General features: G+C 41.4%; 1 protein-coding gene across 1 annotated transcript in view; it reads right to left on the bottom strand.

Moving 5' to 3' along the window:
* The window catches only part of EDIL3 (EGF like repeats and discoidin domains 3), a 534,632-nt gene that overhangs the window by 234,642 nt on the left and 274,659 nt on the right, over positions 1–25,331 (bottom strand). Inside the window, exon 5 of the mRNA XM_018564130.1 lies at positions 9,504–9,617. Coding sequence (XP_018419632.1) covers positions 9,504–9,617 — 114 coding nt within the window. The remainder of the gene's footprint in view (positions 1–9,503; positions 9,618–25,331) is intronic.

Below are 25,331 nucleotides of genomic sequence, written 5' to 3'. Positions count from 1 at the left end.
AGTGCTAACGGTAGGGGAGGAAAAAGATACGCCAGCGGGAAGTCCCATATCAGGGAGAACGCGTCCTGGGCTATCGCCTCGGGACAGCTGTGCCTGGTCACAGTTTCCATCCGCCGCGTCGGGACAAGTTGACTTTTCTTGGCATTGATTAGCCACCCGAAGCGGGAGAGGGTTTCCAGAACCACATCTCGGTGGACAAGTAGCTCTTGGCTCGACTTCCCCACGACCAGGATGTCGTCCAGGTAGTGGAATATTTTGATCCATTGGAGTCGCAGCAGTGCAATAACTGCTACCAACATTTTTGAAAAAGTCCGTGGGGCTGTTGACAGGCCGAAGGGCAGTGCCCGAAACTGAAAATGATGACCCACTATCGAGAACCGGAGATATTTCTGATGGCAATCCGCTATAGGCACATGCAGATAAGCGTCCTCCAAATCCACGGATATCAACCATTCCCCTTGTTGAATCACGGAGATAATGGTCTGGACCGACTCCATCCGAAATGGGCTGACGCGAATAAAAGCATTCAACCGCTTCAGGTCGAGGACCGGCCGGTAGCCTCCCGTGGCTTTCTTTACTAAGAAGAGTGGGGAGTAAAACCCTTGACCCCACTCTCCCCGGGGCACCCGGGCAATTGCCCGTTTGACCAACAACTCTGCAATGTAATCGAGAAGCAATTTTCCTTTCAACCGTTCTCGCGGCACAAGAGTGCTTACAAAACATGGAGGCGGAAGACTGTTGAATGATATGCGATAGCTGTTGGTTACGATAGTCTTGGCCCAGGAATCTCCTATCTCTGCCACCCAGGTGCCCTTGAAGGCCAGGAGTCTTGCACCTACAGGGGCTACCTGGGTGCGCGTACCTTCAGAATTGTTTGTCCGTAGCTTTGGCTGCTTAACCGGCTTTAGCTTTAACATCTCGCAAGAGAGATGACTGAGCCCCTCTCCATTGTGGCCTGGAAAATTGTCTCCCGGGTCTGTATGCCCGTGCATCCCTGAATCTCTGAGAGCCTTGGTTGGGCCGAAAGGACTTCTTCTTGTGTCTAAATCCCTGTGGAAGAAGACCTGACTTGCCGCCAGTTACCCGCTTAATGGCTTCTTCCAATGTCTTCCCAAATAGATTTTTACCATCATACGGAATAGAGCACAATGCCTGCTTGGAGCCTGCATCCACCGTCCAATGCCGTAGCCACAATGCCCTTTTTGCCGTGACCGAATGCCCCATCAACTTCAAAGAAAGGCGGACCAGGTCTATTGAAGACTCGGCCAAGAAATCCGCAGATAGATTCAGCTCCTCCAGGGCGGGGTCTATCCGAGTGCTTTCGAATCCCGATTTAAGTGCGGTGTCCACATTGGACACCCAAACCTTCAAGGCCTTCGAAAGAGAGGTCAGTGTCAAAGCGGGGCGCAATGCCCACCCAGCCGAGGAATATATTTTCTTTAAATCTGCATCTATGCGGCGGTCCATCACATCCTTGAAGGCCACTGAGTTGTCCAGTGGAAGGAAAATGTGGCGCGCCAGTCGTTGCAATGCTGCATTAACCACTGGTGGTGTATCCCAGAGTGCTGTGTCTACTGTTGCGAGAGGGTAGAGCTTCAAGAAGCGATTCTGGAAATTTAGCTTCCTATCAGGGTGCTCCCAATCCTCTTTAATGAGATCCCTAACCTCTGGCATTACCGGGAAGGTAGGGCCTTCCCGTCTCAGGCCTGGGAAATACTTTGGAACCTCCTTTGTTGGTTCCGCGCCCTCCCATTCGATGGCCTCCTTAATAGCCGTGATGAAGGGCTTAACTAGACTAAAATCAAAGGAAAATTCCTGCCCCTCATGGATGGAGGAAGCGTCCGAGAATACTTCTCCCTCATCTGACACATTCACTGGCCTAGATCCCCTAGGTCGTGCTGGCGTGTCCCGAGAGGTAGATGCCACCGCAGGAAGTAAATCCTGCAGACTGTCCTTCACGGCTTAATGAATATAGGATCTAATCTCCAATGAGTCAGAGTCCTTGTCCCTGGCTAGCTCTTTAAGGCATGCCTGACACAGCATCTTCCCTTGAAGGGCTGGTGAAGAACATGACCAGCAGGAACCTGGTGGGAAGTCCTGTCCTCTGGACGGAAGGGACACAGGATCTGCATGTGATCTATGTTTATGGTGCTGTGGAGAGCGCTCATGGCAGGAATCTGAAGTGGAGGAGCGCCTCCTAATCTTGCGTTTTCTAGATCTCTTATGCCCAGGGCTCTTACTCCTGAAAGGCAAAGAAATATTATAATATATCTATTATGCCACTCTTTTAATCTTTTGATCTTCGCCAATACTGCCTCCCTACCTTTCAGTAGCTTGCAGTGCGTCAGAAAGAGGACGAGGGAGCTCATGATACTGCAGAATGCTGAAGAGAGAGACAGGAAAGTAAGTACAGCGACCCAGGTAAACTACCCCTGCATCCAACCACCAAGACAGAGAGACTCACCAACAGGTTGAAACAGGACGCCCCACACAGCGGCAGCACGAGGTTCCCGCCGTCCCCATAGTGATCCACGCGCTTGCGCAGATCTCGGGACCCAGACGCCGGTGCCTGCGCAGAAGGGATCACGCTCGCCGCTACCTCGCGGCAGAAGAAAAATAGGAAACCCTGAGACCAGAGCTCCCCACATACCTGCTTGACGGACACCCGCTCCCAAGGAGATTTACAGCCCGCGGAGGGGTCTTCCAGGCTCGGGAGAGGCTGAACCCGGCTGGGAGATGGCAGGGAGGATCCAAGAACTGTGACCTGGAGTGAGGAAAAAAAGAGAACAGGTACTGGGGGAGGGAGCTTGTCTTTTATAGCTAGTTAAAAGGTGGTCCTGTGGGGTTAGGGGGGAGGAGCTGACCCGTAGGTATGCCGACATGAGTATAAGCCAGGAAAATATTTTATAGCAGGGGTTCCCTGAGACCTGAAACTTATTTCAAGGATTCCTCTGTGATAAAAAGGTTGAGAAAGGCTGTTATAGGCTATGAATAATATATGTTTTGAATCCAAGAAAAAAAGAAAACCAACCATATAAGATCACAGGATCAGAACTGGACAGCTCGGCAAATATTGGCACTTATCGTACATTTTAGGCCTGGTACTTATTGTAACAAGGACACTCAATTGCAGTCAGGAAATGCAGTTTTGTTATGGCAAACACCAAATAGTATTTTCACACAACAGGGTAGACTTCCCCTGTTACACAAGAAGAGACAACATTCTCATAATAATCAGATTTTCTGCAGCAACATAAATGACAGTCTTTACTTTTGCTCAGCAGTTTTCCACGGCTCCAAGCCGCTCATCACACCTCTGTGTGAAACTCAAACTGCTCACCCCTCATGAGCCCTCACTCTCCTCTCTCAGCAGTGTGTCCAACAGGTCCTAGGGTCACCAACCTTCCCGACCTCTCCCAGCTTCCCCTGGCTGTTCCATGTGTGTCCAGCACGCACCTGAGTCTGCTGTTGCCCTGTGCCTCCTGCACCCACACAACTCTCTCCGGGCACAGGGCTGGCTTCCTAATAAGGCTGCTCTCAGCCACCTGATCAGCCCAAGCTGGTCATTGGTAACACCTGGCCCCAGGACTGGAGATCTCATCCCACCCAGAGCTCTATGAAATCTCCAGAGCTCCAGATCCCAGTTACAATTCTGAAAACCTGGAAGAATCTGAAAGACCAGGTTCTTCCTTATAAAATGGTTTACTCTCTGAACCCTCTCAGCTTCCCTGGCTGAGAGTCCTAGGTGTCATAGTTGCCAAACTACACCATGGCATTGGCTTACACTGCCACATTATTTACAAAATAAGTATACTTAGTGTGCTGTCACAATAGTTGTATAAAAATGACACAGTTCATAGTCATGGTTAATATTCATACAAATGTGAAGTAAGAATTTATATAGAGAGTAATTCGCAAAGCTGCCAAAGGATCCATCCGTAGCTTTGGCTGATCCTTTGGCTCACTTCGATTGCGGGAGTCCTACAGTTGAGTCGATCCGAAGGGCTGCTGTACGGGCTATTCACTATAGGCATATACTTCAGCTGGACTGAGCCAAAGTGACAGCCGAAGCGGGGCGGACGGCCTGCCAAAGGCCAGACTTTTGCCCCGCAAATGACAGCTGGGTGGAGCCAGTCGTTATGTCATGGCTGGCTCCACCCCGTTGTAATTGCAGATCAGGGTCCCCAAATGACATGGGGACGCTGAATTGTCATTAAACAATAACAACTGGGCATAGCCGGCTGTGATGTCACGGCTGGCTGGGCCATTTTTTATTCATTGCTAGAAGACTCTAGCAGGTGCTGGCCAATAGGAAACAGTTGGGCGGAGCTAGCTGTCACTGCTAGCTATGCCAAATTGTTCTGTTTTCTTTTTTTAAAAATCTTTATTAATTTTTAAATTTTACTATTTATAAAAAAAAAATTCAACTTTTTTTTGTTTTTTCCCCCACTATTTTCATTGAATTTCCTTTCTGCTCGGTACCACGGAGGTATCGAGCAGAATAGCCAAGCCGAATACCTAACAGACCTCATGTGAAATTTTTGTAAATATTGCTAAGAATTCATTATTTAACAGAAAGCATTTATGACAAGGCGCTTTCACAATACTCAGTTTCCAAATCTTTCTGTTCATTCTAATGGAAAGCCCAGCACGGTCTGCATACTTTTTAGCAGCCTCAGCAGATTAATATATTAGGGTGTTTCCATTTCTGCTAGGAGAGTATAGAATTTGCATAGTTAGATTAAAAATACTTGTAAGAGGAAATAAAAAATAAAAGTGCTTTGTTTTGATTAGTACTAAATGTAATAAATACTTCATAAAAAATATGTCGTCACTGGCAGTGGACTCCTTTAAACATTATAGCCACCAGGACTCTGTTTACATGTGTAAGGCAGACTGTCGGCTTTACACTGGAAATTATTCTAGCAGCTGGGCTGCCGCCAGATCGCTTCCGGGAGCAGGTGTAGTGCACATCTGTTTGCCAATCTCCTCTCCGCTGAATAGGGATAGAAGCGACGCTGATTGCATCACTTCCGGTCCCTCAGCTGGGGCTGGAGAAGGGGGGGTATGCATTTATGTTAAAAATAATCTAAATATGCATATAAGGGACGATATCACGTCAAATAGTGGGGAGGACGTGGAATCCTTACGCTGGAACTGGATACAACGGACGATAGTCGTAAACCAATTGTGGGTATTTGTTATAAACCTCTAAATATAGGGGAGGAGGGGGAGGCTCATCTACAGTCCGAAATAGAAATAGCTGGGAGGGAGGATATCTGAACATGTTGCGAGACAATTTCATGGACCAGATTGTTGTGGTCCCAACTTGGAAAAATGCCATCCTCAATTTAATCGTCACTAATAATGCAGAGTTAATTGAGGATATTGTAATTGAGAGACACTGGGCAATAGTGATCACAATGTGATCACAATATTGAATACAGGAAAGGAAAGCGGACTGGTAGGACAAAAACCCTTAGTTGTCTATTCACGAAGCTGCCGAAGGATCTGGCCGTAGCTTTGGCCGATCCTTCGGCTAGCTTTGGCCCCAGGACCCCATCGGTTCAGTAGAACCGAAGGGGTGCTGTACGGGCTATTCACAGTAGCCCGTACAGATCCCGAACATGGCCGAGCGGCTCAGCCGAGCCGAACGCATATGCATCGGCTCGGCTGAGCCGTGCTGAAAGCCGAAGCTGGCCGAGCGGCCGGCCGTTGGCCGGCCGACAGCCTGCTTCTGACAGCTGGGCGGAGCCAGCCGTGATCTTACGGCTGGCTCTGGCCACTTGCAGAGAGATCAGCGTCCCTGGTTACCTGTTAACCAGGGACACTGATCTCCAAACAGCTAACTCTCCCTGGCACCCCGGGAGTCTCCCGCTCCCGACCGTCAAGGAGAGAAACACTGATGTGTCTTTTTTTTTCTTTATTCTGACATGAGCGATGTCAGAATAAAAAAATAAAAAAACTAAAGACACAGCAGTGTTTCTGCGGGAGGCTCCCAGAGCGCCCGGGAGAGTTTGTTTTTTTTCGTTATTTTTACAGCAGCAGAGCCGCCGGACAATAGGAAACTAATCGTTTTCTATTTACTTTTTTTACCTTTTTTAACTCTTCTTCTGTTCTGCTCGGTCCCTCTGAGGGACCGAGCAGAACTGCTGTTCGGCATCTTTAAGAGTAATAAGCCGTACCAGCCTGAAGTGAATAGCCGAACAGTGTTCGGCTCACTTCAGGTCGGTCATTCACTCGGCTGCCTACGGCAGCTTAGTGAATAGACCCCTTAATTTCAGAAGGGCTAACTTTGATAAACTGCGCCACCTAGTGGGGATATCAAAAGGGAAAATGTATTTCATAAACTGAAGTCGGACCAAAAGTGGGAATGTTTTAAAAACACATAACATATTGTCATTGCCAAATGTATACCGTTGGGTAATAAAAGTAAAAGATCACAAACAAAACCTGTATGGCTGAATAAAAATGTAAAGCATCACATAAAGGAAAAGCGAATGGCATTTATAAAATATAAGATCGAGGGGGCAGCATTGGCGTTCCATAACTAGAAAGAAAGCAATAAAAGATGCAAACTAGCAATACGGGCAGCTAAAATAGAGTGCGGAAAGCATATTGCCACAGATAGTTAAAAAAAAATAATAATAATTTTACCAATACATAAACAGTAAAAAGGGGAGAAAGGAGCAGATAGGCCAAATAAAGGACGAAAATGGGAAGTTAGTCACAAATGACAAGGAGAGGGCAGAAGTACTGAACTCTTTTTTCTCCTCAGTATACACTCAGGAGGGAAACGGGTTTGACATCTATGATGAAACATCACAAAATATAGCCAATTGTGCCAGGTTGCTGTAAGCAAAGCTAGTAGAGTCCTGTCCTGCATCAAGAAGGGAATGTTTTGCAGGGATAAGTCTATAATTTTGCCACTTTACACATCACTGGTTTGGCCTCACCTGGAGTATGCGCTGCAGTTTTAGGCACCGGTGCACAGAAGGGATGTCCTTGAGCTGGAGGGAGTCCAGCGGAGGGCAAACAAACTCGTCAAAGGGATGGAGGACCAGAGCTATGAGACACGGCTACTAAATTTAAATATGTTCATGCTGGAAGTAAGGAGATTAAGGGGGGATATGATTTTCATGTACAAGATGTTCTATAGTCATAGCAACATTAGCAACAACTCTCTAAGATTAATTCCGTAACAAAGACTAGAGGCCACCACCTAAAACTGGTAGAAAAAAAATTCAAACACAAGGGGCGAAGGGGGTTCTTCTCAGTTCGAGCGGTTAGGGTCTTGAACTCGTTGCCACAAGCAGTGATTTCAGCAAATAGTGTGGAATCATTCAAGAAGCTTTTGGACGATTTCCTGAGAGACCGTAATATACAGGGGTATAGGACCTATACACACACACACAATAGGTTGGACCTGATGGACATATGTCTTTATTCAACCTCAAATACTATGTAACTATGTAAAATAAATGTAAAAATAAAGAAAAATAAAATCCTCCGACCCCGCAAGCTTATTAACGTAAACACATGTCGAGGTGCACCTACGTACGAAAACAACTACAGCAAAAGGAGAGCAATAATTCTAGGGCCAATAAACACAGATATCTATAAAGTGATGACCTGATGGGCTTTTAAAGTGTTACCTATGGACAGTTTGGAATACTATATTTTGTCACGGATGCACGCAAGTTTTAACCTGGGAATGTTGGGTATGTATTTACTTGTAGTATATATGTTTTTGAGCACCAAAAATAATTTAAGTGTAATTTTTACAAAATGTTGGGGTTTGATAAAGAGTTGTGCTGATTTTCTACAATGTACAAATTTAAAAGTGCCACCATTTTATTCTACAATGTCTGTGCTTTCAGAATATACAGCCAAAAATAGTGGCACCCCTGCATTTCTGTCAGATAATGCACCACTTCACGCAGAAAATTGTTTCAATTACAAATGTTTAGTCATTCTCATGTTTATTTCTTTTGTTTGTTTTGGTATGGCACAAAAAAGTGGAGAAAAAAAGCCAAATCTGACACATTCCACACAAAACTTCACAAATGGACTGGGTACAAGTATTGGCAATTAATATTTGGTAGCACCGCCCTTGGAAAAAAATAACTGAGATCAATTGCTTCCTGTAACCATCAATGAGTTTCTTACACCTCTCTACAGGAATTTTGGACCACTCTTCTTTAGCCAACTGCTCCAGGTCTCTCAGATTGGAAGGGTTCCTTTTCCCAACTGCTGTTTTGTGATCTCTCCACAGGTGCTCTATGGGATTTAGATCTGGACTCATTGCTGGCCAGTCCAGTACTCTCCAGCGCTTTGTTTAAAACCATTTCTGGGTGCTTTTTGATGTGTGCTTTGGTTCATTGCCCTGCTGTAAGACCCATGACCTCTGACAGAGACCCAACTTTCTGACACTGGGTCCTATATTGCACCCCAGAATTCTTCGGTAGTCTTCAGCTTTCATAAGGCCATGCACACAGTCAAGACATCCAGTGCCTGAAGCAGCAAAGCAACCTAAAAAGAACAGTGAACCTCCATCATGTTTGACTGTAGGGACTGTATTTTTTTCTTTAAAGGCCTCATTTCTTTTTATGAAAATAGTAGAGTGATGGGCTTTACCAAAAAGCTGTAATTTTGTTTTGTCAAAAAGCTATTAATTTTGTGTCATACCAAAACAAACAAAAGAAATAAACATGAGAATGCCCTAAACATTTGTAAGTGCAACAATTCTCTGTGCGAAGCGGTGCATTATCTGACAGAAATGCAGGGGTGCCAATATTTTTGGCCATGACTGTATATATACTGTTTGGGGGGGGGGGGGTTAAGTAATTTTCAAGCCTAAAAAAGAAAGTGAAAAGGTTATTGAGTTTAATGCATCAGAAATATTCTAGTATTCATAGTGTGAAATATTTTTTTATATGTATATATCACATTTTATTTCCTATTTTGGATTATAATTTCTCTTTAAATTTGAAAAATAGGAATAAAACCTCTTTTATGGCTGGTTGTGAAGATTTACATTCAATTAACAATACAGCTGTCCAAAAAAAATAATCCATCATCACAATAGATCAATATAAGATTATAATAGTAAGCTAAAGCAGATTAACAAAAAAAGCATTTGCTTTAGCATAGTAATAGGACAATAGATGTGAGATGCTGGTCCCTATCATGGAAACAAGCTCTGATTTCCAGAGGAGATAGGAGCCTTCTGTTATGTTTGATATGCAGAACAGTATGATAGTAATTTAAGCAGGCACCAGACTAGCATGATTGATATCTCTTCTATTCTTTGGAAGCAACAGGCTTTATACAAAATAAATCACATTCACAGCCTGTTCATGTATTGAAAGTAGAATGCGTACAAAAGATGACCCCTGCATCTGAGCAAATGTGTAGATGTTTTTGATACACTTGTCTATTCACATTGAAAGCATGCAGGTATAATTATATCAAACACATGATCAATAGAGTGCTCTGCTTACTGTACTGGCAGTTCCTTCCCATGTATTCACCAGGGCATTCACACGAGTAGTTGGCAACCAGGTCTGTGCAGATTCCACCATTCCGACAAGGCTCCCTTTCACATTCATTGACATCTGTAAAAATGTTTATACATGATTAAGACTGATATAAACTATAACTAGACAAGGAATGTAAGCAAGATAAATCCATCAATAAACAGAACATGCTGCAAATTGAGTTGGAAAGATTCTCACATGACAAGACAATAGTAATAGAAGCCCCAGGGCCCTGGTGCTAAATCTGTAAGGTAAGTCAAGTAAATAAAAGCAACTCTCCCCACCGATAATATAATATTCTCGCTTCCCACAGCATTTCTATCTTACAGCAACCTGTTTTCCTCAGTTCCACATACTTCTATGCACAAATACAGTACACTAAGTTCAGTATGGGTTGACCATTATTCTCTTTGGGCATGACTGGCCCTGTATTGAGCAGAATGGAATGCCACAAGATTGAACTACTGCCAATGCAGTGAGACCAATTTGCCTACATCTGAGGTCTCTAATATCATTGTCACCAGTTTTCTATTCAACTGAATATAAACTAGAAGGCACCTAGACCCTGGTATTAAAAAAATTTCTACGGGTCACGTTCAGGCATCTTATCTAGCACTACAGCAGCCTTTAGTACCCTGCTTTTGAATGTTAGACCCACTGCACACATATTCCTATTGGCCCATCACTATTATGCCTCAATAGCCAATAAAAATGTGCAGGAGGCAGAAAGGGGCGGCAAACAGTTGTAAAAACCAGGATACATTAATAGAGTGTACTGCAGGTATGTGTAGGCAACTCTAGTTGTCTGCTCTTTATACAGTACCTACAGCAGTCTTTTTAATTTTTATGACAATATAAGGATATAAAGATAGCGCAGTGCACTTCATTATTTCTTTTTTTTCCCCTTGCCAATATGCATGTTTTTGCTTCCTTTCACTTTCACTATAGCAAAAATCTTAAAAAGTTTTGTTGCATCATATGTTTCTTCGGGATACCTTCCCTTCTATTTTCAATTGTTGCCAACTATGCAGGAGATCCTGCATATCAGGTGGTTTGATATGCTAAGTTCAGTTTCTCTGAACTAAGTTGCTAGTCATATACTTACACCTGATGATATCCACCTTCCACCAGACAATTCTGCCTAAGAATGCGTGGTGGTAAATTTCATGAATAATAATTTTGTTGTTGGGGAGGTATTAAAAATTGATCTGACCTGGGTGCCAGAGATGATAAATATGCCACTGACTAACCCTTTATAAAATAAAAAAAATGGAAGCAGCAACACACACAAGATTACAGTCTTATTGTCAGGAAAACAGGGAAATGCTTTTCTGAATAGCAAAATCACACACATTTGTTTGACTCACTGGGTACTTATTTTTATTTGTAACTGTTTAAAAAAAAAATATAGCCAAATTCCTTTTTTTGGCTTTAGTTCCCTTTTGGGTCACAGGAGGGCATTTACGAATGTATTCTTGTGACCAAAACTTAACATATAGTGGGCTACTGCCCGCTATATGCTGACTGTGCAGAGCTGTGCTGCGCTGTGCACCCCACTGCCTTATTCATAGCCGGCTTTGCCTCTCCAGAGGCAGAGCCAGCTGTGCTGCCCCCACCCCTGTCTGTCCCTCCAATGAGCGCTGGAGGAACAGAGAGAGGGAATAGGGGGAATCCCTGTGGGGAACGGTGACTGAGCCATGAGCTGAGCAATCAGCGGTTTGTGATCACTCAGTCCTCGAGCTATAGGGCCAGTGTGTGAAAGCCGCAGTGTCACACGTCAGCTCAAACTATTGGGAGGATGCGTTTTACTCAGCCAATAGTTCTCCTTTACAAATGACAGCTAAAATTTGATTGGTAGACAGAAACAATTCCTCAAAGTGTTTCCCCTAGTTTTTATATATAATTTTTTAGTATTTAGAGATTAATCTCAACAATTCATCATAGAAATGTTTTCTTTGCAGTGAGAAATCTTTGAATGTATAGTCAAGATATTGAATTCACCTACTTGACATTGTATTTATAATTATAGCCATTGTGTTCTATATTGGTTTGCAGTTTAAAAATGAGCTCAATAGAAACAGCTGACAAAGACGGAAAAACTGTAGAAAGCACTGTGTGCAGTGTATGCAGATTATGTTTCATGATAAAGTTTGCTACAGGTCTAGTGATTCAGAAAACTTTAGAGCGATTGTCACTTAATTACAGAGTTAGTTTGTAAAGCTGCCTGCTATTATAGGTGGTGGGAGATGGATGCTGGAAACTCACAGATATATATATATTTATTCACATACTGTGTATTTGTACATTCTTATTTTTTGGAGTATATAATTACTCACAATGTAAAGATGCAGATATTTTTTTTAATTAAAAGGTATATGCTATGCAGTTTTACAACTGCAAAAATATACCTGGGAGGCCAAAACTAGCTATCATCTTCAGTGAACCCGATTAAAGTAATTGGCTATTTCTATTACAAGTGCTTTTCACAAATTGCTTAACTCAGTCATTCAGGGAAAAAAATGTCCTTTAACTAAATTTGTCTGCACCAAGACACACCATTTTGAAATTATCATTATATGGTTTATTCAGTGGAATTGTTGACCCTTTGTGCCACAGTACTCTGGAGGAAGTGTGGGGGATTTGAGGGCATATGCTCATTTTAATCTTTCAGAGAAATGTAACAAACACAAAAATAATCCTGGGCCACAAATGGCTTTATTTTACAGTATGCATTGGGTTTTGAAACGCATTTAGTGTTGGCATACAAACGAAAACACTAGATAGGTAGATAGAGATAGATAGATAGATAGATAGATAGATAGATAGATAGATAGATAGATAGATAGATAGATAGATAGATAGATAGATAGATAGATAGATCAATCTGCTATATTCAAGGTGTTTTTGCACACAGATTGAAAAAGAATCTCAACATGTCTCCTTTAATCCCCTGTACAAATCATACTCACAGAGAGAGTGAGGGATAACACTTTTAGCTTGCACAGCAATGCCAGTCTAACACTGGAATCCTCCAGACAGGAGAACAGTGATGACCTCATCAGCGTTCTGCGGTTCCTTTTACATTATGTCCAGTTACAATCTGCAGGGAGTTCTACAGAGAGTAAGAACCTGGCTCAACTGTTTGGCAGTGATTTTGGAATCACAAAACTGTCTGACAAGAATTATGAATGCAACGGCAAATCTGACAGCACATATATGGAATTCAGTCATGTCTTTAGCTGGTTGCCTTAAAGGAGAACTATGAGGTGGGTGATTTTCACTCATCCTCATAGTTGGAGCCGATGTGTGACAATTAAACTTTCAAACGTCGACTCTATTGATCGGGAAGTGAGCAAACACATACCATTTCTCGCTCACTTCCCAATCATCTCCTTGCAGAGAGCCGTGACTATCAGTCACCACTCCCTGCAGGGATTCCCCCTCCCCTTCCTGCTCCTCCAGCGCTGTCTGGAGGAATGGACAGGGGATGGGGTGAGCACAGCTGTCTCTGCCTCTAGATAGGCAAAGCCAGCTGTCAATCAACCAGCTGGATGGATCTTGACAGTATTGTTGGGATCCATCCCAGCTGTGGGATGGATCCCACAGCCGGGATGCTCGCTATATACTGAACTTTGGGTCACGCGAGGATGTTAGTATATGTCCTCCTGTGACCCTTAAGAGAACTATGGGATAAAAAGGTAACCCATAGTTCTCCTTTATACTTAGCTTTAAAATGGAAATATGTTTATTAGATTATTTTTGGAACCTTCACCTCAAAGTAATTATCATTGTAACTCCATCCTCATGACATAAAAAATGACTAAGAGGTGTTTTGCTATTGAATTGGTTAGGGTTTGGTTACAGTGAACATTTTGCTGAAGCTGGAAGAAATGTAATATATTTGGGAAGAGAAAGCCTTTAAAGTTGTCATCTTTTTTAATCGCCAATTACTTATGGGTCACATGGTGCCATTCTTTATTTGATAAATAATATTTCAAGTGACAAAGAAAAATTAGCACTTTTGTCTCCACCAACCCAGCAGATGAATTATAAGCCGAATTGTAAAGGAAAATGATGTCCCAATATATTTGCAGCACTGTGGAAATGGGAGATAGTTGGAATAATGCAGCAGTGCCATCAATAAAGAATGTAATTGATGAAATATGCTCTATTACACAACTGTCCCTAGCTGCTCATATGAATAGCAGTACACATTTATTCTATTCACCCTGGACTGCATGTGATGGCTCTTTCACTTCACACTTGTCCTACATCTAAGATTTACTGCTCTTTCAAGACAATTAAGTTCACTCCATATTATATTTCTTATTAGCAATAGCTCAAATGCCAATTAATTTAAGTTTACAGTTACGACCTTATAAAATATCAAATGTTTTTTAACACTTCTACACCCTTTCCACAATACCTATTAATAAACCTTCAGGAGGCAGCTTCCATTTGGCATGCATTGTATTTATGCTATCAGCACCATGGATAGCTCAGGTCATGACTAGTGTATTTTGTCATTTAGATGGCTGTTTACTGTCAAGTATGTCGTACGTGCTCAGGAATACTTTGACTTATTTCGATTATTAGATTCTTTGGCTGAATAAATTCAGCTAAGGAACTTACTGAATCAAGTTAATCACAAAACCAGTTTAATTCAATGCCCTGAAACAAGGCAACTATAGGTGTTTAGGTAGCTACAGTTCAGCAAATTTGAGTCAGAGCCAAGAATAGACAGATCAGGAAAGGAATTGTATCATCATAGAATGGGGGCTTCAAACTTACATTGGCACCATAAAATATGAAAGAGACTGCAGTAGTCAAGGACTGCCTTTGCAGAACAAAAAACGGATTTTACGGATCTAGTGTATAGATCAGATGTAGAGATTATATAATTAATTTTTTAGAAAACATGTTTTGCAGAGTAGGCTGCTAAGAATTCTTAAGGGATCTATCCCAATGGATAGCAAACCATCAGTGGTATTTCTTTATGATGTGCAATCTTTATTTCAGTTGTTAATGCTTGTTTATAGTGTTGTATAGAGCAATAAATAATGCAGATTTTACTAGCCACATTTAGACAAGAGGGTAATTTGAGGATGATAATTTCCAAAATATAGGCATGCTTGATTGCCCTGTCTATGGCCTGTTTTTTTTTCTGTACCTTGACATTGAGGAGCAAGGATCGTTTCAGTCAACATATTACATCAACTTCCATAACAGACATTTTGTGGGCATATTTGACGCAGGCTGGAGTAGAAAACATATTACTAAGAACTTTTGGAGTATACTCACCTGGGATAGGAATAAATTGAAAGAATATCTAGAGAGGGAGAGAGTGGGAGCAGAACTTCAGGGGAATACACTGGGATTTTTTGTACCTTTTTTTACTTGATATTTCTTCAGAGCACTTTGGGATTATTTGCACTGGAACATTTATTTATTTAATGGCACTATTTATGCACATAGCTCAGTACAATCCAAAGACAGTTATTTTAAAATGAATATGCTTTTCATACAAAATACCAAAAAATGTATAACATGTATACATTGTTAATAGACTGCATTGATAAATACTTACTAACAATTTTATTACAGTATATTTAGACAGATCAAATTTGTAATCTTTGATCAAAATATGTAATATGACATGTAAATGGTAACGTCAACTGATTTGTGTTATAAAACCTAAAGTAAATTTGAAAGATTATTTTTGAGCACCTGAGTTTGAAACCGTTAACAGAAGAGATTTTTGACACCTTGTTATTTATATCATACAGTTTATTATTTTCCTTTAATGAAAGCGCACAATATTTAAAACACAAAGATTTACTATTGTGTGAACATGCAATGCAATCACAAAGTGTTCTACAGTTTTAAAGGGAAATTAATTGTTCTTAAACTTAAAAAAGAAATATATATTCATTTTCTGAAATTTGGTCTAATATATATATATATATAATTATTCTGTTGTAAAACAAACAGTTAATATTCCCTTCTAATCTTACTTCAACTTCTGATGAACTTTAATTAGCTTCAGCCTCACTGGTCTGTGACATTTAATTTCCTATAGAGTATTGACTTATTCCAAGATTGGAGTGTCATTTCAAGTGTAAAAATATATTAAGCAATATAGTAAATCCTCGTTGTTGCCCCAAATCAATATATAGACTATTTTAATAACCCCATCATGCATGTATACATGTTAATGCACTGCTGAATTCTATTTGAAATATCATAAAATTCTCATTAATGTTTTGAAGGCAAACACTCCTTCACTTCTTTTTATTTCTGTGCAAGTAATCTTATTCTTTCATAATCACAAAGTTTTTACTAATATAGGTATAGGCTTATTTATTTTCTGCACTCATACTGTATATGCAGCACGCACGTCACCGGTACTTTTAAAAGAATACAAAATCATGAACATTAAGTGACACTGAACTTAGGAGTTAAACCTTAAAAATACATTCAAGTACCCTATTAACAAAAAAAAAAAGCTTATTTGTGTATCACTCAGATGTAGATCATCCAATCATCTCTGAATTCATGCTGACACTGTAACTAATTTACAACACACACAGGGACCATGGGGAACAAACATAGCCACCCTCCAGAAGAAAGGACAGTGTCAGCACCAATTCAGATATGATTTGATGATCTACAGCTGAGTGATACTTGAATGTATTTTGTATTAACTCCTAACTTATTTATATATATAACTTAACTTATTTAACTCCTGAGTTTAGTGTCACCTTAGTTACTACCTCTGACACAGTATAATGTTCCTTGCAAGTATAAAAACAAAGCAGACATGTGTGGCTTGGCTGGCAGAGATGAGCAAACAAAACAAAGTTTGCTTTACCTCCACTTTAATCAAAATGTGCTGCAAAACTCAACGTGCTCATCAAATAATTGTCCTGTAAATTGTAAGGGCTTTTTTCCTAAGTCCAAAAGGCTGCATCCTTTTCTTGTAGTTGAAAGACTAAAAAAGGTGACTTTTAATAAACAGTGTACAGTCTGGTGCAATTTTTGGTTACATGCTGGAAGGTAGATCAGAGAACACCTGTACTGTAGATTTGATCAGCTCTGTCAGTTTAACTAGTGTGCAGACCCAATAATTTGTGGACATTATCAGTTATGTTTTGAGGAGCCATGGAGCTTAAGACAAGCTGTGACCATGCTGTCCAGCTGACACCCTGAAGTTCATGAGGTGAGGCACACACAGATGGGACTTCTAAACACAATAACAACTCACACCTTTCCGGCGATGTTTACATAGTAGGTCATACCACCAATAAGAAGTCAGGAATCCACTTAGCAAAGAATATAAGTGGAACCTTTCAAAAGGAGTCAAACCATGACACATTAGCAAATCAGGACTCCAACTTACAAAGAAAGGAACCAGAGCTTTTCTGAAGGACTTTACATAGTAAGTCACAATAAGAGAAAGCAGCAAGTCAGTGGCCCAGAAAAATGATGTGCGATTTGGACACTGCTTTTCTGGTTAGATGAACAGATATTTTCTATATTTCATGAAAATGTTCTTAGCCTAAAACAAGAAAATGAATGCATCCACCACACCGATGGACCAGTAAGCTGCATTGTGATAAATTTTTGTTTGTGTTTAGTTATGCTTTGAACATTGACCAGACCGGGCCTATAACGGACTAAAGGTAGTACAATTGTCAGAGTCAATGTCAACTGTATTTTCACAAAGTATCTACATAACCAAAGTCACCACCCTGTTCCAGTGTTATTCATTGGAAGCCGACAGACTTATCAGTATGTTTTTGAACTTAGAAAAGAAACCAGCAAACATTGTGAAAAACATTATTCCTCCTCACTGTTATTAGCACTGTTATTCTGATAGTATTATACTAAAGCAGTTCCAAGTTTTGATTCCAAAACAATTGCATGTTGTAGGTTGGGCATACCTACAGAAAATGTCATAGTATTCCCAATGAAAAAGAAAATTTACAAAATGTCCACTGAAAAGCAGCAGAAATACTTTTTTTTCAACTAGGCAGTATAATTTCAACGGACATTTCAAAATTAATTATTTTCATAGAAAAAATATTGGCTGTGTTTGCTGGAGAAACTACCCACTGTGTCATTTGGCATAAGAAAGACAAGTTACCGCTATTTACTGGCAGAGGTGTATTCTCCTGCATTGCATGAAAACTGTGCCAGGACCCCCTGCCGAACATTTAGTTGGTAAGAGGGGACTAATAAGGATGTATAATCATTGGACTTAACCTTTAACAGTAATGCAGTTGCTTTAGTTCCTTTTATGTCCAAACACTTCTGAAGCAAGTCTTTTCAAAACAGCATCCATAATTATAAAATCCTAACAAAAACTAAGCTATAAAAATGGGCCTGTTCTTTAAGTTCTGTATGAGGAAACTTTTTTTTTCAAACAATATAACATTATCCATACCTAGGCTTTAGGTGACACAAGGGGACTTTGTTTAAGCTAAAATAATAATGTGATTTGCCCAATACTGACAAGCCCTATTTGTTCATGTGAGGCGTGAATTTTAAAATGATCCTATGCTTTGCCTATGCAGGGAAAATTGATAGATTTATTTAACTGTTGCCCTCTCTAGCAACACTTTTCACTTCAGTCCCAACAATTTGGCCACCAAAAGAGAATTAAAATGCTTGGAACTTCAAGTTTGAGAATCTACTTCCTACCATGTAACAGGAGCTCAAAACCATGACATGGAAATAGGGAAAAATGCCCTCATCCTTCTTTAAGCTGCAGGGCACTACTTGGAGCTTACAAAGGTCTTCCTGTCTTTGTTTGTGATGGCCAAATAGAGTAGCAGAGAAGCGAAAATTAAGTATGTTCAACTGAGGAGTGTGGCAGTTATGCAAACATGTTGCTTTGTCCTGCAGTGGAAGTTAAATTATACACAAAAATGTTAGTAAAATGATGAAATAACTCTTATCTATAATATTACCCCCGCATTACCAGCCAATGTTTGGCTTAGACAGCCCAGCCAACTGGTCTGAAGAGTGAGTGGTTATCTCCCAGTTTGTGGGTGCTATAACTGGAGCATAGTTTTTCATATTGGCAATGCCCCTTACTTCATTTCCTTTCTACAATTCCAGCAATCAATCACAATGACTTCAACCATATAGTTATGTTCCAGGCTTCCAAAGAGCTGCTTATATAATACTACTGTCCCACATATAAAACGGATGGATTTATCTTCTACTATTATTCTACTATTATTCTGTGAAGCTTTGACCATTGCCAATAAAAGACTTTATTAATCATCTTTGGCTAGCAAAAATAAGAAAACTAAGCAGGGTTCCCTTGTGCTTCCTATTATGCTCATATTTCCATTTGTTCCCGCCAAGGGAGAATTATTTTCTGCCCAGGAGTGAATCATCTGAGGCTGCTGTCCTAACCCAAATACTAACTACACCGTTTATGGAGTTAGCACATTCTCCCAACATACAAAAGGCTTTTTATAAAACCACATACACGTATGCCTTAAATGTAATCGAGGCAGGAAAGAATGAACATATAAGGCAGTTATGCTTGATGTAATTTTATATGCAACTAGTAAACTGAAGTTGTCTAGAAATCATTCTTCTGTAATGCCATGTACAGAGTAATGCTGGGGCTGGAAGAGCCAGTATTAAATGCCAATGAGACTAATATGTCTTTAACATAATAGATGATGGGGATATGGGGGTGTAAACCCCACCATGATAGCTACCATTGGTGTTGCTAGCAGCAGATGAATATACCCCGGTGTAACATACTTACCTTCTCTTCATTCCAGCATCAGCAGGTGGCGCTGCCTCCCCCTCTGACTCACAGCCAGCGTCATGCAGCTCCGCCTTCCTAGCTGGCTTAAGTTGAGGAATTCAATTCCCAGGTGTGCAATCAATGTGCCCATGCTGGCAGCAGCACTCTCTCACCACTTCCATCCTTACTTTGCAAACTCACAGGAATTTGTATACCTTTTGGCTTCCCTGCAGCTCCTACTTGCTCTCCACCCTGAACTCACCTGTACACTATCCCTTTCCTCAAGACCCCTGGCTGAATAAAGCCAATCCTTCCCCATCACTGATGTGTACTTACCTCAATATCACCACAATGTCCTTGGCAGTCCTTTGACACCTGCCATGGCAATTGGGATGTTTTAGGTTTTTTTCTTCTGTTGGAGGCCCATTCAATTTTTCTATGGGGCACTGTGTTTTTTAGTTACACCCCAGCTTGAAAAGACTGGGCCATTTATAGGCAACCTGGGGGCTCACATCACTGACATGGTTTCACTTAAATTCCAACAGCACCAATTTTACTAGTAAATGGCAAACTAGCCATGTGAGCATCAACATGTTTCATCTTCTGCTCTCATTTGTTTGGTCTGGAGCTTTGGTGTGGCACAGTGTTATAAAGAACTAGTAAAAGAGAATTCTTTTCATTTCATATACTGCACCAAGCATGGCATTAAATTCTCATGGGCATCATGTACATTTGGAACCGCTGTAAATAGAACAGCTCCTCTCTGGCCTCTTGGGATGTGACCTATAACTCTTACATTCAGAAGACTGTCATTAGTTTCTTCAAAAGCTTTTTACTTCTGATAATGAACAGGTTTTGAATAGGATTCTGTAATCCTAAGCAAAGCTCAGCTAGGAATACACAATGAAGAAAAAGACACAGCAAGAGAGAACTTCCGAAACTATAGCAACATGCAGTATAAACTAAGTAAACCACTCTTCAGCATATGTCATCCTGTTATGTAAGACTGTTTTGCTGTTACTTTTTAAAGAATGCAGTACCTCCACTGAATGTTTTTCCTATGTCAATGTTAGACTCAATATTTAGAGCTCTATTATTGCTATTGTATGATAACTATCACAAAATGTTAGCAGCATGTTTGTGTAATATGGTGTTCAATAGTGGGCAGACAAAGGAGATAGTTTTGCAACTCAGCAGGCAGGAGTTACTGAAACGTGTTTTAAAGTAGAACTAAACTTTCAAACTTTTTTCAATAAAGAATTCAGATCAAATAAATATACCTTGCCCATCACAGTGTTTCTTTATATTTTTGCCCAAGCACTTACATTCATCATTTATCCAAACAGCTGGCTCCAACTCTCTCATAAGCTTCCCTGAACTTCCTGCCCAGTACTAGATCACAAGGGACAGAGCAATCACCAACAACTGTCCATCAACTAGCTTGGAGGATGGAGGAGGGGGGAAGCAGGGGAATGACTTGCTTTGCTGTACCTGTGTGTTTGTGGAGACACACACAGCTTACTAACATACACAAATGAGGCTCCATAGGACCCTGCAGGGGAAAGGATGCACCCTAAAACAGGAGATCAGTGCTCAGGCATCCAGTTAATTACATAGGTACATAGTTAGATAGTATTTGGGGTTGAATAAAGACATACGTCCATCAAGTCCAACCCATATAGGTCCACACATCATCTCATTCTTAGGAATACTTGTATCCCTGAATATTACGGTCCCTCAGGAAATCGTCCAAAAGTTTCTTGAACAATTCTACACTCTTAGCTGAAATCACTGCCGGTGGCAGTGAGTTCCAGACCCTAACCACTCTTACTACTCTGAAGAACCCCCTTCACTCCTTGTGCTTGAATTTTTTTTCCACCAACTTTAGGTGGTGGCCTCTAGTCTTTGTAATGGAGTTAATCTTAAAGAGTTTGTTGCCAATGTTGCTGTGTAACGACCCGTGTGTTTATGTCTGGACACTCAACTGCGGAGGTAGTTAATGTATTGGCGGGGCTCAGTTACGACTCCTTCCTTCACACTCCATGCAGTGGTTAATGGAGGGTTTGGAGTCAGTCACATCATCCCCCGTCACTTGGGCAACCTATTGTGTTGGTATGTATAGTAGGTTTAGGGCAGGTGTGTACAACATGCGTCTCTGGTTAATCCTCCACAAGCTAAGATTAACTAAGTTCTGCAGATCCCCTGCATCCTGTTAGCATTCACAGCACATCAAGGTACATGCGTCTCTGGTTAATCCTCCACAAGCTAAGATTAACTAAGTTCTGCAGATCCCCTGCATCCTGTTAGCATTCACAGCACATCAAGGTACATGCGTCTCTGGTTAATCCTCCACAAGCTAAAGTGAACTAAGTTCTGCAGATCCCCTGCGTCCTGTTAGCATTCACAGCACAGCAAGGTATCACTACATAGATCAACACAAAGTCACTTCCACAGGTTCAGACAATACGTATGAGTATAGAGATTTTTCCCAGATCAAGTCCCAGGTTCAGGTTATAACCTAACAGGCACAGACACAGCTCCCTCGGGAGTCACCAGCATAGAGCGTGTTAACAGTCAGCAGCAGGAGAGTCAAGGCAGACCTTGGCTGAATCAACACTCCCCTCCTGTACAACAAGTCCTCCAGCACAGCAGTACAAATAAACCTTCACAGATCTCCCAGTATGAGCAATACGTCTGTGGCAGCAAGACCCCTCACTACAATGTGGTTTGCTTGGCTACTTGCGGTTGTGGGGTCCACTGTTGGGTCTCGTGGTGCAGGATGCTAGAAGCAGTAACTCCTATGGGATGTTCGGCGTGCACCGTTCACAACGGTCGGACGCTGAACAGCCAAATCTGCTCCCTTAAATCCCTCCTCGCCGAGCGTGAAGGGGAGGAGCTGGCTGCCGTCCTGGACGGCCCTGAATGGGAGGAGCTGGCTGCCGTCCTGGACGGCCCTGAATGGGAGTAGCCTGAAGCCGAGCTGGCCGTGCGCGTCCCCTCCACACAGCGCTGGACCGTGGACGGGTAAGTCTGTTACATGCTGTCACAATTGAACTTCTTGTACATGAAAATCATATCCCCCCTTAATCTCCTTACTTCCAGCATGAACATGTTTAAGTTCAGTAGCCTTGTCTCATAGCTCTGATCCTCCATTCCCCTAATTAGTTTGGATTGCTCTCCGCTGGACTCTCTCCAGTTCAAGGACATCCCTTCTCAGTACTGGCGACCAAAACTGGACCGCGTACTCCAGGTGCTGCCGAACCAACGATCTATATAGTGGCCCAATTATAGACTTGTCTCTGCAATACATCCCCTTCTTAATACAGGACAAGACCCTGCTAGCTTTGTTTACCGCAGCCTGGGACTGCAAGCTACCATTCAATTTGTGGTCTACAATGACCCCCAAATATTTTTCTATTTCTGACTTCCCTAGCGGCATACCCATGCTGGTATAGGCCATTTGTTTATTTTTATTTCCAAAGTGCATTACTTTGCATTTATCGACATTAAACCTCATCTGCCATATTATTGCCCACTCCCCTATTTTATCCAGGTCCTCCTGCAATGTTATATTGTCACGATCGGTTTCTAGTACCCTCCCTATTTTTGTATCGTCTGCAAACATAGAAACATGGCTATTTACTCCCTACTCGATATCATTAATAAATAGGTTGAACAGTATGGGACCCAGCACCGATTCTTGAGGCACTCCGCTCATTAACACTAGCCCAGTCTGAAAAGGTGCCATTTACAGATACTCTCTGGACACGTTCCAGTAGCCAGTTCTCTATCCACGTACACACCACCTCATCTATGCCCATAGCCCTCAGCTTGTGAAGTAAGCGATTGTGTGGTACCGTATCAAATGCCTTTGAGAAATCCAAATATACCACATCTACCGGCTTCCCTCCATCCATATCTCTACTTACCCCCTCATAAAAAGTTAGCAAGTTAGTCAGGCAGGAACGGTCTTTCCTCAACCCATGCTGATTGTCATTAACTATGCCGTTATCCTTAACAAATTTTACCAAATAGTCCTTAATCATACCTTCTAACAGTTTATCAACTACCGATGTTAGACTGACCGGCCTATTGTTCCCTGGTTGGCATCTAGCCCCCTTTTTGAATATTGGAACTACTGTAGCCCTCCGCCAATCACATGGTACTCTACCAGTCACTAAGGATTCCTTAAAAATTAGGAATAATGGTCTTGTTATTACCTGGCTTAGTTCCCTAAGTACCTTGGGGTGCAGGTTATCTGGTCCCACTGCTTTATTTGCATTGAGCATTTTAAGTCTTTGTTGTATCCCGCTTTCCGCAACCACTGTGGTATATAATCGGTTGAACTATGTGTTTAATCCCATACGTCAAACCCGTTTCCCTTCTGAGTGTATACTGAGGAGAAAAATGTGTTCAGCGCCTCGGCCCTCTCCTTGTCATTTGTGAGTGACTTCCCATTTTTGTCCTTTATTGGGCCTATCTGCTCCTTTCTTACCTTTTTACTGTTAATGTATTGGTAGAATTTTTTGGGGTTTTTTTTAGCCAATGCCGTCCCTTCCATCTTATATTTTATAAATGCCATTCTCTTTGCCTTAACATGTAGTTTTACAGTTTTATTTAGCCATATAGGTTTAGTCTTTGATCTTTTGTTTTTGTTACCCAATGGTATACACTTTGAAATAGCAATATGTAATGTGTTCCTGAAACAGTCCCACATTTGGTCTGAGTTCAAGTTAATTTTGCAGGATTCTAAAACTTTTAAACATGAAGGAGCAGCATCCATTGTAAGTCATTTAGTCAGCATTTGTTTTTTTAATTCGTTTATTAACTGACATATCCGACAGTACAAAGTTATAGCAACAAGCTTGATTAATATGCTACAAACAACAACATGTGAACACATTGGGGTCCGGCATTGTACAGAGAAATTCCACTGTCAGTGGCAAACAGATCAAAGACCAATTGTATAACAACATTCAAAACATTCCAACTGTGATGTCTAACAGCCTCTGGCGTGTGTGTAGTTTGAGACAAACATAAAACTAATCTACAATCTAGCCGGCTGTGGCAGTATTAACAATATATAGCCTCTGGGGGAGCATCACGAGCCCCTTAGAACCATTATTGTGAAGCCATTTTAGTAGGAGCACACACTCAGCTTCTCCCTAGACATGGTAGCAGGCGCAAGTAGCAAATGAGTGAAGAGGAAGAACAGAAAAAGCAACAGAGGACCAGTGTCCTAGAGCATGAGGGAAGAAATAGAGGAAGAATAGAGTCCCGAATCGCCTCCCTGCGCTCCCTTCTTAGGGAGTCTGACCTCATCCGACCTTTAGGTGGTGGGGCCCTGAGCTGAATGGAGCCTTTCAGAAGGCGCGACCCAGGCAGGCAGACACGGCCAAAGGGTTCAGTGCCTCAGAGTCCCCCTGCCAGGAGATCCGCAAATTTAGTTGAGTGTTGGAAGTAAATCCAGGGTCCCCAGGTTGTCAAGAGTCTCCCTTCAGTGTTCCTAAGGGATGCTGTATTTAGTCAGCATTTGAAATAGCTTAAAAACCTTTTCAGTTTGTATCACTTTAAGCACCAAGTCCAAACACAAGAACAATGTTTAAAACCGTGATATTAGGCTACTATGAAAATGCCTAGTTAGCATCACTGTAATAATCATGAATGAAAAAAAATTGCAAAAGTGCCATTTACAAACAAACAAGTGTTTCCAAAAAATAATCTGCTTTATTTAAAGGGTATCTATGGTCAACATCTAAAAAATAAGCAGGTCTGTAAGTATGAAATAAGTAGGGAAAAGGAAAGAACATCTAACGCAGTCTTTCTTTTGAAATAAAAGTTCTCAATCCTGCAAAATCACAGTAGGATTGAACATTGCTAAAATGCCAAAAGCAATTCTAGATTTCAAATATGTATTGCAGGACAATTAGATCAGAGATTAAATAGACTATATTAAGGGTATCTATGGTCAGAAATATGTATTTCTATATTGGATTTCTAAAAGTTCCATCTCACTCCTA

The sequence above is a fragment of the Nanorana parkeri genome, unplaced genomic scaffold (genome assembly GCF_000935625.1).
Source record: "Nanorana parkeri isolate BGI_ZX_2015 unplaced genomic scaffold, ASM93562v1 scaffold728, whole genome shotgun sequence".
Lineage (NCBI taxonomy): Eukaryota > Metazoa > Chordata > Amphibia > Anura > Dicroglossidae > Nanorana > Nanorana parkeri.
The sequence above is the reverse complement of the archived record's forward strand: the minus strand, read 5'-3'. Positions and strand labels throughout refer to the sequence as shown.